The sequence below is a fragment of the Zonotrichia albicollis genome, chromosome 2 (genome assembly GCF_047830755.1).
Source record: "Zonotrichia albicollis isolate bZonAlb1 chromosome 2, bZonAlb1.hap1, whole genome shotgun sequence".
In the NCBI taxonomy this organism is placed as follows: Eukaryota; Metazoa; Chordata; class Aves; order Passeriformes; family Passerellidae; genus Zonotrichia; species Zonotrichia albicollis.
In genome coordinates, this window is record NC_133820.1 from 28,673,233 (window position 1) to 28,688,000 (window position 14,768).

General features: G+C 46.9%; 1 protein-coding gene across 1 annotated transcript in view; it reads left to right on the forward strand.

Moving 5' to 3' along the window:
- The window catches only part of CTPS2 (CTP synthase 2), a 70,054-nt gene that overhangs the window by 48,460 nt on the left and 6,826 nt on the right, over positions 1–14,768 (forward strand). Inside the window, exon 18 of the mRNA XM_074534669.1 lies at positions 9,557–9,667. Within this exon, the coding sequence (XP_074390770.1) occupies positions 9,557–9,626 (70 nt within the window). The 3' untranslated portion in view covers positions 9,627–9,667. The remainder of the gene's footprint in view (positions 1–9,556; positions 9,668–14,768) is intronic.

Below are 14,768 nucleotides of genomic sequence, written 5' to 3' on the forward strand. Positions count from 1 at the left end.
CTTAGTGTTATAACAACTATGCCATCTAACCCTGACCATTTCAGCCATTACTGAATTTGCCCCACTTAGACTTACTTGAATTAATCATTCAAAATGTATACCCAACTCTTATTCTTCATGTTCATAGAATAAACTCCTACCAAATCTTAAACATTTAGCAAAGACAAAAATCCATACTCCAAAACTTAATTAATAAAATTGCAGAGTTTTGCTATTTACCTAGTTACACAGCAGTCAAGCATACCCCTGTGTCTTCAGATCACTGGAATAGGAAGGAATTTTGAGGCTAAAAGAGGAAAATTTTGTATGGACGAGTATTCAGGAGGGAATTGCAGTTAGTTACAGCACACACACTCATATTAACATACCCAGCTGCTGAGTGGAAAGATTTCCAGTGTAAACCTTTAAACCCCAGAATGCTGGTGATGTCATTGAGTTGTAAAGCTAAGGCATGTTCTAGCAAGGCTGAAATAAATCTGAGGAGAGGATTTTCTGCACACCTCATCCAGCACCACCCACCTGTGTTTTAGTTGTGCTGTGGACTAGAGCAAAGTAAGCTGGCAGAGAATTTGTGGAGACCAGCAAGCTGAGCGGATTACCAAAGGAAGGCTACCATAAACACTAAAGAGAGAGTGAATGATGAAGTCCTGAGACAAAAGGAAATGGGTATTTCAGCATGAGAGTCTTAACAGGAAACTATTACTCCAGAACATTTAAATAGCCCCATAATTAGGGTGTGATTTTAGAGTATTTGACACCTGGACAGAAGCCCTAGCTTGTAAGCAAAGCTAATAATAACTTTAAGGATGCATTACGACTTCTGGGAGAGTGCCCTAAATAAATGAAAGTGAATAAAGTGTCTCTTAAATTTTTGTAAGGCCTAGTCTAGTACAGACATAGGCCCACATAGGCATGAACATGCCTAGTTTGAGACTGGAATGCATCCTCTGGGGAAAATGTAGTTCCTAGAAATGTCAGTGTATGCACCAAGAGACAGTCAAGAGTTGACCAAAGGATCAGAGTAGCTCAGTGATTAATTGTTACTTATTTACCTGAAGTACTAGTTGGGCTCCCAAGTTTGCCTTTGTGGTTTCAGCCTCTTGTGCTTTATGGCATGAGTGCCCAACCATCAAAGCCCTGCACTTCATTTCCTTGTGAATGGCTTTAGATCATGACCTTTTCCAAATCTTTCCATGGAAATACTGAAGTCACCATTTCATATGGAAGTGAGGAATGTGGTGGGAGGCTGCCAGTTTACATTTTCATTTCCAAGGACAGAGAAAACCAAAACTACATGAGACTCAGAAGTGTACAATACCCACAAATATGCTGTTTTAAAAGAGAAAACCAAGGGTTTTAATAGGAAACTAGTGGATGAAGAGGGGAACTTTACTTGTAATGTTGTTGCCTTTTACTGAGACTTAGGTAGTTTCATATGAAAAAATTAATAAAAACTGATCTGTCTTTGGGAATAGTATAATATGAGTTGCAAAATCACTGGTGTACAATAAAGCCATGTTACTTGTTTTGTTTTGATGTGTTTTTTCCCCTTATCCAGTTTAGCATCAGCAGGCTTTATTTCTTCTTTTTCTGCAGCCAGCACCTTTATTAATGGCCTGCAAGAGTAAGCCCAAGTGCATTAATTATATTTGCAAATAATGTCATTTGAATAAGAGATGAAAGCGCTATTCAGAACAAAGAAGTAACAAAAAATATGTAGGGAATTTAGTAATCTCTGTTGAGTATAATGATATCTTTGGAGGAAGAAGATAAGAAGCTAAAGATAAATAAACACAAATATCCAGTACAAGGGAGGAAATGTAGGAAATGAGAGGTGTTCCTAGGTGAGTAAGTGTAGGCAGCACTGACTACTGCCAAAACAAAGCTTTCCAAAGCATTAGTGAATATGCTAATGTGAAGCACCAATCCAATGCCATCCAGTCACAGAGTACTCTTGAGTTCTAGGAAAAATATTAATCAAAGATGACCTATGAGCTGTGTTCAGAGACAAAGAACAAAAGTGGCCAGAGAACAGAAGGAATGGTGCATTAAATGAAACACCAAAAACCTCAGAAAATTTGCCCATATGGTGCTTACTGCATTAGCATGGCCCAGCTCTCTCTCAGACCAGCTGTGGAGGAAAGCACCTATGAACAGGACAGAAACCAGCCTGTGTGACCTGTTCTGGTGCCTGATGTCCCCTGTACGTGGTCCCCAGTCGAGAACACGTTTGGCACACCATCATGCTTCTGCCATTGGCTGAATCCAGACGTGATTTGATGGAAATGGGATTTGAAGACTGTCAGGAGAGCAGCAAGAGGGGGGCTGCTCCACAAAAGGTGGCACTCCAGGAGCCAGGGGTGGGAGCTGTCCTGGTGGGGGTGGTATCCTCAGTCAGTACCACCGTTGCCACAGAAGACAAGTTCTCTGGCTCCAGTGACCTTCCAGTGGTGCAGGTCCCAAGTGGGGATGGTTGGGACAGCAAAGACCCTGTTACCCTCAGAGCTCGTACGGAAAACTACAGAGAAGTTTTAAAGAAAATCCTTTCTGGCACTTAGTAATGGCTAGTCATGTCAGTTAACTTTGTAATTTAAATGTTAGATGTTTACAGTGAAAACCCTTCTGAGCTAGTGACCTCAAGTCTTTTTCTGCAGTTGTTCAGTGAAAATGCACTTTAAGGAAGCAAATAGCTCATTATAACTGTTCTGTGGGTCAGTTCTGCATTACAAACTGCCAGAGCCTGTTTCTCTCCAGTGATTGTAGGGAGCTGCTGCTGCCTGTCCCAGATGAAGATTTTATCCTAGGTCCAGTTATGTGAGGGCAGGGGGCTCACAGTTTTGGGTTTGTGCTGAGGGATTCCCAAATGAAATGATGTTTTATGGAGGCATAGGGTTGTATCATGATGACCATCATTTTAAAGGATAATCATGACTTTAAATGACAGATAAATTTTTTATGACCATAAATGATATCTGTGATTTTTATGACCATATAATAATCATAAAGATATGTACCAAGAATATGGGTGACTGCAGTTACAACCATTGCACAATCAAATATGCATTTATTCAAAATAATGTTTTAATGACATAATAATTTTAATAATTCAGCTTTTTTAGGGGGAAATAAATTATTATAATTTGCAGATTTCATTTTGCTGAGTCCTCAAAAGCTAAACACTTAAACAACTGCAGTCTGTATTAAATTTATCTGTACTTCATGTATCTTTAATTTGCACTGAGGAAGAAATGCACTTAGCTTGGCACCTTGCAGGGTATAGCATTACTGTAGTAATTATTTTAATTCCTTATGTTTCTGGAAAAGGAGTTTTTTATCAATTGTACATTAAAAATGGATGAAGGAAAAGCTTCCTTGAAACTGCTGCTTTGTTTCTAAAGAATATTGATGTGGATTTTCCAAGTGAAAACCAGAAAGCTTTACGGGAGTGAGGTGACCAAAATTCATCATCTGAAGTGACTGACTAGAACCAGTGACACTGCATTGAGTTTTGTTATGTTTTTTTCTCTTGGCCACCACTTTATACTTGAGATCCCACAAAAACAAACAAACAAAAACAAATAAACAAACAAAACCTGTTGGGGTTAGGTCTTAGATCTGGTGGCCTCAGATCTGCTCAATACCTTCTTATTGTTGTCCACTGTTGTAAGAATTGTTATAAATAAGATGAAGTGGGTGTCAGGCTCCTGCACAAGATAATTACTGATTAATCTGAAAACAGACTAATTTGCTGAAGCAAATGTAAGCATATTTTTTCAGTGGTTGGCTCAGTGTGCAAAAGAATTTCATTAAAGAAAGCTGGGCTTATTTGGTTTCTCACCACTACCACTTTCACAGCCAGCAGATTTAACTAAGGTTACTGAATATTACCAACTGTGAGCACGAAGCATCCATTTGAGTTTTGTTTAGTATCTGTGTACAACTCATTGTAACTTGGAACAAAGTACACATTTATTCCAAAGAGAAAAGATGGCTTGCTTCTGGTTAATGCCACCTAAATCTGAACTTTTCCTTCAGATTACACATAATACTAATATGTTTGAAATCAGAGTAAATCTCAAAAACCTGACACCAATGCTGGTTTGAAGCTGTAACACACAGGTGCAGATATGCCAAGTTTCAGGAGTCCTTATTTGCTTTCAAGTCCACTGGCAGCCTAAGTCTTGAAGTTCAGGTTTCCTTGAGGCCCAAGTTTTTATTTTTAAGATGATGCCACAGGTTCTGGGTATGCTTAGACAAATCATTCAAGCAGCTGAACCTGAGAGGCTGATAGCTACCTGAGTCTGAAACCCAAGGCCTGATCCTTACCTGGGTATTTCCCCTGCCTTTCTTGCCCTGTGACCTGCTTGTGAGACATCAAACTGACTTTCACCCCATAGATCAGCCCTAAAGTAGGGGAGACTGTGAGGTGCTACTGCAGAAGTCAAGAATGTGATGATGTCAGGAATGTCCCTTCTCTGGGATTTGGTGTCAAATCCTGTACTGAGATTGGGCAGTGTTGTAATCTTTGCTGCAGCGTTGTTCTCAGCTCTCTGCTGGGGCTCTTCTCCTTTCTCTGCAGCACAGTCCTTTCTCTCTTCTCAGGGGCTCCTCCTGGGCTCTCGACCCACCCCTATTTATCTCAGTTACCTTCACAAGCTACAGCTGTTGCCCAACTAAGGACCCTGCAGCTGCAGCTCGTTTAGAGTAACTTAGAACCACATAGGTCTTACAATACAACATATATTCAGGCCCCCACATTTCCCCCCTTTTCTTTTAACAATTACACAATAACAATATACATACAGTTCCACCTCTCAGGCTGTCACAGCTCTCGGCTGTCTTATCTTCTATCATAGTCCCAGCTCTCTGGCTGATACTCCAAAGTCCCAGCTCTCAGGCTGCCTCTTCTATAGTCCCAGCTCTCTGGCTGCCATACACGTAAAGTCCCAGCTCTCAGGCTGTCACAGCTCTCGGCTGTCCGGGGGATTCCATACCTTCTCTCTCTCTCTGTTTGGCTGCATGTTCGTCTTCACACGGGGTCACCAGTTGTTGTAATCTTTGCTGCAGCGTTGTACTTCCCTCTCTGCTGGGGCTCTTCTCCTTTCTCTGCAGCACAGTCCTTTCTCTCTTCTCAGGGGCTCCTCTTGGGCTCTTGACCCACCCCTATTTATCTCAGTTACCTTCACGAGCTACAGCTGCTGCCCAACTAAGGACCCTGCAGCTGCAGCTCGTTTAGAGTAACTTAGAACCACAAGGTCTTACAATACAACATATATTCAGGCCCCCACATTTCCCCCCTTCTCTTTTAACAATTATACAATTATAATACACATACAGTTCCAGCTCTCAGGCTGCCACAGCTCTCAGCTGTCTTTCGATGTTCCAAGGCTCTTTTCCTTAAAGGCCATGTTCTTGCAGCTTTCTGCTGCTACAGCTCCTTAATTCAAAGGCCATATTATATTCTACAGTCCCAGCTCTCAGGCTGCCACAGCTCTCGGCTGTCCGGGGGATTCCATACCTTCTTTTGATGTTTGGTTGTGTGTTCTTCATCACACGGGGCACCAGTTGTTGTAATCTTTGCTGCAGCGTTGTTCTTCCCTCTCTGCTGGGGCTCTTCTCCTTTCTCTGCAGCACAGTCCTTTCTATCTTCTCAGGGGCTCCTCTTGGGCTCTTGACCCACCCCTATTTATCTCAGTTGCCTTCACGAGCTACAGCTGCTGCCCAACTAAGGACCCTGCAGCTGCAGCTCGTTTGGAGCAACTTAGACACACACAGGTGTTACAATACAACATGTATTCAGGCCCCCACATTTCCCCCCTTTTCTTTTAACAATTATACGATTGCAATACACATACAATCCCAGCTCTCAGGCTGCCACAGCTCTCAGCTGTCTTATCTTCTATAGTCCCAGCTCTCTGGCTGATATTCCAAAGTCCCAGCTCTCAGGCTGCCACAGCTCTCGGCTGTCCGGGGGATTCCATACCTTCTCTCTCTCGATGTTTGGCTGCACGTTCGTCTTCACACGGGGCCACCAGTTGTTGTAATCTTTGCTGCAGTGTTGTTCTTCCCTCTCTGCTGGGGCTCTTCTCCTTTCTCTGCAGCACAGTCCTTTCTCTCTTCTCAGGGGCTCCTCTTGGGCTCTTGACCCACCCCTATTTATCTCAGTTACCCTCACGAGCTACAGCTGCTGCCCAACTAAGGACCCTGCAGCTGCAGCTCGTTTGGAGTAACTTAGAACCACACAGATCTTACAATACAACATATATTCAGGCCCCCACATTTCCCCCTTTTCTTTTAACCATTATACAATTATAATATACACACAGTTCCAGCTCTCAGGCTGCCTCTTCTATAGTCCCAGCTCTCTGGCTGCCATACACGTAAAGTCCCAGCTCTCAGGCTGATATTCCAAAGTCCCAGCTCTCAGGCTGCCACAGCTCTCGGCTGCCCGGGGGATTCCATACCTTCTCTCTCTCGATGTTTGGCTGCATGTTCGTCTTCACACGGGGTCACCAGTTGTTGTAATCTTTGCTGCAGTGTTGTCCTTCCCTCTTCTCAGGGGCTCTTCTCCTTTCTCTGCAGCACAGTCCTGTCTCTCTTCTCAGGGGCTCCTCTTGGGCTCTTGACCCACCCCTCTTTATCTCAGTTACCTTCACGAGCCACAGCTGCTGCCCAACTAAGGACCCTGCAGCTGCAGCTCGTTTAGAGTAACTTAGAACCACAAGGTCTTACAATACAACATATATTCAGGCCCCCACATTTCCCCCTTTTCTTTTAACAATTATGCAATTATAATACACATACAGTTCCAGCTCTCAGGCTGCCACAGCTTTCCAAAGTCCCAGCTCTTAGGCTGCTATCTTCTATAGTCCCAGCTCTCTGGCTGATATTCCAAAGTCCCAGCTCTCTGGCTGATATTCCATAGTCCCAGCTCTAAGGCTGCCACAGCTCTCGGCTGTCCAGGGGATTCCATACCTTCTTTTGATGTTTGGTTGCGTGTTCTTCCTCACACGGGGCACCAGTTGTTGCAATCTTTGTTGCAGTGTTGTTCTTCCCTCTCTGCTGGGGCTCTCCTCCTTTCTCTGCAGCACAGTCCTTTCTCTCTTCTCAGGGGCTCCTCCTGGGCTCTTGACCCACCCCTATTTATCTCAGTTACCCTCACGAGCTACAGCTGTTGCCCAACTAAGGACCCTGCACCTGCAGCTCGTTTGGAGTAACTTAGACACACACTGATCTCACAATACAACATGTATTCAGGCCCCCACAGGGCAGTGTGGGAGCAGGAACAAAATTGTCGTCTGAGTTAAGTGTTTTAGCCTCTGCTCTAGCAGCCAGGTGAGCCTCAGCTTTGGGAATCTGAAAACAGGCTTAAGAAGTTTGGGTGGTAAGTCAGTGAAACCACAGAAACATCCACTTCTGTGGGCAAATCCCTCTAACACCTGTGTCACTGAGTGGGGGAGGACCTATGAGGAGAGTGCTGGGTGTGGGTCAGCACCTGACTGCCTCCAAGAGATGAAGCTGGGCAGTTGTCCACTCACCCCATTGGTTGGTGAGCACTTCTACTTAAGCATGATTCCCATACTGTGTTCTTTACAGAGCTCTGGCATGGTTTTGGGCTGGGATTGCCACTGGCTAGCAGAGCTAATTAAAAAAACAGAAGTTCTCTGAAAACTTTGGTCTTAAATCATGGCTGTCATAAGATTGTGCAGTTCTCTACAATCAGTTTTACTCTCTGCTCTGTGGACAGTATTTGCTATTTTGCTGTGATGTGAAAATGCAAAACTGTTTTAATAATACTGAATTTTTGTTCCATGTTTCCATGGGTACTTTCAGAAAAAAGTAAGTACAATGTTGGTGGTGTTGTGTTTGTCTGTGTGCATCTGGCATGCTTGATCATACTGTTAACAACACTTTCCTCACTTGAGCTGTGTAACTGATCACCAGCTGATGAAACGATCCAATTGAACATTTCACATTAGCCTGATGTGACACACCCTTTATAAGAACACATCAGCAGTGTGTGTGTCACACAGACCAGGGCAGAATGCTGTAGACAAAGTCTGAATGTTAGGACAGCCAGAATATCTATGCTGTTTTACACAGATTTGGTACAGTGACTTGCTGTAACTGTGGGAAACTTTCCTAACAGAGGTAGAAATTAAATGAGGTGACTGTTGGTGCCATTCCTCCTGTCCCACTCTGTTTAGGTGTCTGGGTTTTTACCTATTCTTTCTTTAGTTTTCTTTTTCTCTCAAAGAAGAGAGGGTGACATTCAGGCTATAAAGCAGTGCTCAGTAGAAAACAGCAGAGTAGCTGAGCGCAGTTTGTTCACTGTTCCACAGTGCAGCCTCATCAGAGACTGTGGGGCTGCATGGCTCCCTTGAAGCAGTGCCCAGCAGGTAGTCACTGATAAGGCAGTTGCTGATAAGGCTCTGTGTGGCTGGGCTATGTGCTCCATGTCTCAGCAGGTGATCATGCCCAGAGATGGGGAACACAACATGAGTGTGGTCCTGTTGTCTGGAGGATGAAGGGGTGTGTAAAGGGGAAGTGTCACAGGACAGCTGTGCAGTCAGTGCCTGGCACAGAGTTGGCACCCAAGGCTGTTACGATCCCACACAAATGGGGTCTGAGATCCCCCCTGTGCTGTGCTAACCATGGCCTGGGCTCTGGAGGGTCACAGGGCTGACTACAATTATTGCTGCTCAAATGCTTATCTGTTCCCTGGGCTGCCTTTGCTGGCTTCTCATCTGGGGAAATTAAAATATCTGGAAAACAGACTGTAGAATGAAATATAGTAGGGCGGGGTTGAGGCTGGAGGCACTTCTGAAGTGCACTTAAATTTAAGATAAGCTTGGAGACCCAATAGACACTAACTGAAAATGTGGTTTGTGGGCACTTCTTTCTCTCAGTCACTGTGGTGATTCCTGTTCTTCACTGTTTCCTTGTTCTTACCACTTATGAAACAATCACTTGCATGGCAATTTGGTCTCTGAAAACCAGTCTGCTTCTCTCAGTATACAAGGATACAAAAGGGGATAAAACCTCTAGAAACACTGTCAGGATATTGCTTGGTGCAATGAAAATTATTTGTGTTCTTACTAAAAGAGCAAGGACTATAATTTAAGTGTAGAATTGTGAGCTAATAAAGTTGTCTTAACTTTTGATTGTCTTAACTTAATGATTTTCTTTACCATAAGGGAGAAATTCCTTTTATTTTAGTTCTGAATACCTGTTATTATCTATCATGTTAACCATGATCTTAGACACACAGCACCAGCAAAATGCAGAATGAATGTACAGGAGTCAAGCAAAAAGAAATTGAATGTACTGTTTATTAGGTAGAGCATTATTTTGCATCAGGTCTTAAACTCCAGACTTGACCCCATTCCTTTGGAGGAAGGTGTTCTAAAATACCATGTTTTTAGCATGAGCCTAAAGAAGTTTTCTGGAAATGGGTTGCATTTGAGGAAAGTGTTGATCATATACATCATGGGTTGGAGGGCTTGAAATGAAAAATTTTGTTTAGATCTTTCTGAATTCTTATTGGTTCCAACAGTGACAGCTACAGTGACCTAAGTGATGACAGCTCTCCAGAAAAAGAGTTTCCTTACTCTGACACAAGCTGAAATGATTGTATGTGAGCACGGAAATGGATGATGCTATTGAGGTAAACGGAAATGTTTTGATACTGCTTTATCACACTGATTTATTTTAGACTTAAAACAGGAAATAAAGTTAACTTAATTCTCCCATTTGTGTCAAGTCCCATCTGAAAGTTTGTCTTCTTTCTTGTCTGTAGCATTTAATTGTTTTCCTCATCTGCTGCTTAACTCTGAGATGTTAAAGTCTGCTAAGTATTTTGGGTACATCTTTTATGTAGGATGCTGTACAAAACCAAGTTGTGTAAGTGTTTGAAGATATATTAAAAATGCATTTTTAAATTATATTTCATTTTTTCGTGTCTTCAGTTTACAATTTAGAATCACTTCAATTACATTGTGTAGACATTATTTTTTATTTTGCCTTAATATTCATCTGTAATTGCATTTATGCATTGATACAACAAAGACATCCCAACATAAATACTCGTATTCAATCTGCAGAGTGATAGAGATACAAACAGGTTTTATAAAATTGTAGCTTTGTTTGCCATAGCTTTTGCCAGAGTGATGTTGGATTGGTTGTTTATTCACCTGTAAACGTGGTAGTCATAGATTTCCTTTTGATTGGAGGTTGTATTTCCTGTGAGACACCTGATCTCTGCAGGATCTGGGCCTGAAACTTGGTCTTACTTTTGTAGCAGATAGGGCCTGGCGTTCGGAAGATCTCGTGATGTTACGGGAAGACAGGGCCCCTGCCCCCTTAGATAAGAAAATTAACATAGGAATGTAGCCCACCGAACTAGATTCCGGTAACTTTCCACTTGCCCAGGTAACTTTCCATCCCCTACTAACCATAGATAGTAAGGACAGACCCCCACCTGACGTAGAAGCCCCCTAGACTATAAAACCCCACGGGAAGAGAGAATAAAGGCCTTTGATCCTCCACCATATTGGTGTCCGCGTGTTTCTTAGGCCCGAGTGACCCTGGGGAATGGGTCACCGTGCTGTCTCCTGAAACCAGGCCGCCTGCCTTGTATCAGAAGGCAACATTCTGGTGCCGAAACCCGGGATGCCGATCAGCGCCCGAGGAACGGGAATTCGCCTGGACGGGAGACAGCGGCTGCAGCGGCAGGTCTGACTGCAGCGGGGGAGACGTCCCCGGACCGGCAAGGAACATGGAATCCTATGCAAAGGTCGTATCAGATATGCATGCACAGTTTAAGATAGAATGTAGAATTAAGTGTAAGCTCAGGAATTCTAATCTTGCTATTGCAAGGCTCCTAGAGCTCGAGACGATCGAACGTCCGGTAAATATATTATATTCAGAAGTGCGGGAGAAGCGCACTGCCGCCTTAGCAGAGGATACTAAGTCCTCAGGCAATGGTAAAAGCCTCAAAGCGTGGGGGAAAGGAGAAGAGGCCCTACGCAAGGCATTAGAAGAACAAGAGACGTGGAAAGTCGCGCATATACGTTTATTTCTTGCAGTGGGGCGGGGGGCGGGGGCCGCGACTCACACAGTGTCTGAGAGCGATCGGATTGAATGCGGGAATATGCCGGGGCCGAGGGCGTTCCGCCCCTTCCCGAGCCCGAGCCCAGACTCCCCAGGGGACCCCCCGGAGCCCCCGTGGGGCCCCCCGACCCTCTCGCGGGGCCCGCCGGGTCCCAGCCCCCCCGCGGAACCTTCCGAAAAATCCGCGGTTTCTCTATCCGTCCCTTCCCCGCCGGCCGCCAGCCGAGCGCGGGAGGCAGAGCGGCACGCGCAGTTCTTCTGCCGGGGACAGGCAGAGGGGGCGCGGAGTGCAGCCAGATTGTCAGACCCCGCCGGGACCGGCGGGGACTCGCCGCCGCCGTATGGGTTTGAAGATGGCGCCAAACCGCATGGCAAGGGCGGAAGGGAAGAGGCGGGGGGCGGAGATGCAATCAGTCTGCTTGACAACGCATGCACGGGCGAGGGGGGAGAAAGGGCGGCCCCTGCAGTGGAGCGTGGGACCAATCAGAGCGCTCTATTCAAATTAGGTCCTTATAGGGCAAGGACCTCCCCCACCAGGAGGCGGGGGGAGCGCAGGGAGAAGGAACGGCACCACCCCCGCAGGAGGGGGCGGGGTCGGAGCCCGGGAAAAAGGCAGAGCAGCCCGGAAGTGCGGGCTCACTCTGTTTCCGGCTCTGACTCTGACTCGGTCTGGGACGAAAGGGAGTCAGAGAGCTCGGGTTCGGAGAGTTCGGATCCGGATTCTAGCTTTAACAGAGGGAGATCAGCGGCATACAAGGTTTCTAGTCGCAAGGCTCCTGCGTGGGTGAAGAGATCATTAGAAAAAGACCAGACTCCGCTTACGGATTGGCGGAAAATAAAGATGTTTTGTGCGGAGTGGAGCCCGTCTGCTAACCTGGTGCTCCCGGTCCGCGTAAGGGGAACAGGCGATAACCAACAGAGGACTTACTCCCCTGTAAACCCAAAGGAAATCCAGGCAATAATCAAAGCGATTGCAGACAAGGGAATTAATTCTGCCATAGTTACCACACTTATTGATGGCGTTTTCGGAGGGGATGATATGTTGCCTTTTGATATTAAACAGACGTGTAGGATGATTTTTGATGGCGTGGGGATGATAGTTTTTAAACAGGAGTGGGAAGATCAATGCACAAAGGAGCTGGCCCGAGTGACAGGACCTAACCATCCACTGCATGGCTCCAGCTTACAAAGGCTCATGGGCAGAGATCCCACCATGATAACACCCCAGGCGCAGGCTGAGGGCTTGCGGGCTCATGAGGTTATGACAACCACCCGTGCTGCCCGGGAAGCTATCCGTGCTGCGGCTAAAGTAGTAGCCAGTCCAGCCCCATGGTCGACCATCAAACAGAGTGAGAGCGAGAGCTTCACTCAGTTTGTGGACAGACTTCAGGCAGCACTGGACTCCTCCTCGTTGCCGTCGGAGGCTAAGGGTCCCGTGCTGGCAGACTGCCTGCGTCAGCAGTGTAACTCAGCCACCAAAGACATCTTAAGGTCACTGCCACCTGAGGCTAATGCAGCAACCATGATTAGGCACGTTGCAAAAGAAGAGCATCTGGCTCCTATCCAAGCAGCGGTTCACACTGCAATAACCAGTGTGATAGCATGCCTTGAGTGTGGCCAGGCAGGCCACCTGGCAGCAAACTGTCCCCAGCCAAGGCGCCTATCAGCAGCTGCTCCGCCACGCCAAGGGGGACTTAGGGGACCGTGCTGGGCATGCGGGAAGAAGGGGCACTTGGCTAAGGAATGCAGATCCAGGCTTCAGGGAAACGGGAGAGGGGGGGGGCAGCCGGGCCGTGTCCAGCCCCCTCCCACCTGGAATATGCAGCGGCCCAGCTACAGCAACCCCCAGTGGGGCAGGAGACCCTCATATCCTATCCCCCCACAGGGAGTAGCCAATTTTGCATCCCTGCCTACGGTGCAATGGCAAAGCTATGCAACCCCCTCAGCACCCTCACACCCCCCACTGCCACAAGCTGCGCCGGTGGTACAGGGCCAGCAAGAGATGCCCCAGAGCGAGATCCCTGGGTGGCCCTGGCTATGAAAATAGGGAGGGAACCATTGATGGTGTGGGGAACATGCCGGCTTTATGGCAGTCAAGATTCCCATGTCATAGGGTTACAGTTCTGGGCGGACACGGGTTCAGACTGCACGATTATTCCCCAAGCACATTGGCCCAGACATTGGCAATTCAAAGAAGTCCCTCCAGTGAATAGAGTGGGAGGGCAGTCTCGGGCATGGAAAAGCACCCAGCTGGTGGCTATAACACTCCACACGAAAAAGGGACCAGAACAAACAGTTGCGATCCACCCATACATACTGCAAAATTCTCCACCCCTGTTAGGAAGGGACATTCTTTCCATGCTAGGATTCCAGATTACAAATTTATCCTAAGGGCCACTGCTGTACACCCTCCGCTGCCGATCAAATTGACCTGGAAATCATCAGACCCCGTATGGGTTGAGCAGTGGCCCCTGACAGAGCCTCGAGCGGCAGCCTTACTGGAACTGGTCGACCGCGAACTGCAAAAGGGTCACATAGAACCCTCCATCAGCCTCTAGAACACCCCCGTATTCGTGATCCCCAAAAAGTCCAGAGAAGGCTATCGTCTCATCCACGACCTGAGAGAGGTAAACAAAGCGATTCAACCCATAGGTCCGGTCCAGACACTGCTACCCACGAACTCAGCCATCCCTGCAGGACGGCCGTGCGCAGTGCTGGACATCAAGGACTGTTTCTTCTCAATACCCCTGCACCCTGAGGACAGAGAACGATTTGCCTTTTCCGTGGCATTCCGAAATGGCGAACGGCCTAACCTCCGCTTCCAATGGCGGGTATTGCCACAGGGACTTGTCAACAGTCCTGTCATATGCCAAATCACTGTGGACAAAGCACTGATGCCAGTTCGACACTCCCATCCCACCGCCACCATCATCCAGTACATGGACGACATTTTGGTAGCAGCTCCATCGGCAAGTGAAGTAGATCACCTGGTATCCACAATCACGGAAACCCTTCAGGCCAACGGCTTCGAGATCGCAAGTGCAAAGATCAAGAGAAGACCCTGCGTGACCTTCCTGGGAGTGGGGATCACAAGCTCCTACGTGACACCCCCCGAAGCGAAGGTCAGTCGAGACGTCAAAACACTACACGACGTGCAACGCCTGGTGAGATCACTGCAGTGGCTTCGCAACATTGTCCTGATTCCTCCCGAGGTCATGGACCCCTTGTATGACCTCCTGAAAGAGAAGCACCCCTGGGAACCCAAGGAGCTGACACCGCAAGCGACGAGCTCCCTTGACTTCATCGAAAGCCAGATGTCCACGGGCACACTTGCCAGGTGGAACCCAGCCCTGCCACTGGACTTATACGTTCACTTTACACCGAGGGGGGGAGTGGGAGCACTGGCTCAAGGACCTTCTGAAAAGGCCCGACCGATTCAATGGGTGGTTCTCGGAAGACCTGCTCGTGCTTTCTCCCCAGGAATCGAATGCATCGCTAGCCTCATCATGAAAGGCAGGAAACTCGCTTTGAAACACCTAGGGACTGAGCCAACAAGCATCCACCTTCCGTTTCGCAAGCAACCAACTACGGAGTCAGCCACGATATCGGAGTACCTAGCCCTTGCTCTCACCGGCTTTGGAGGAGAAATCTCCTAC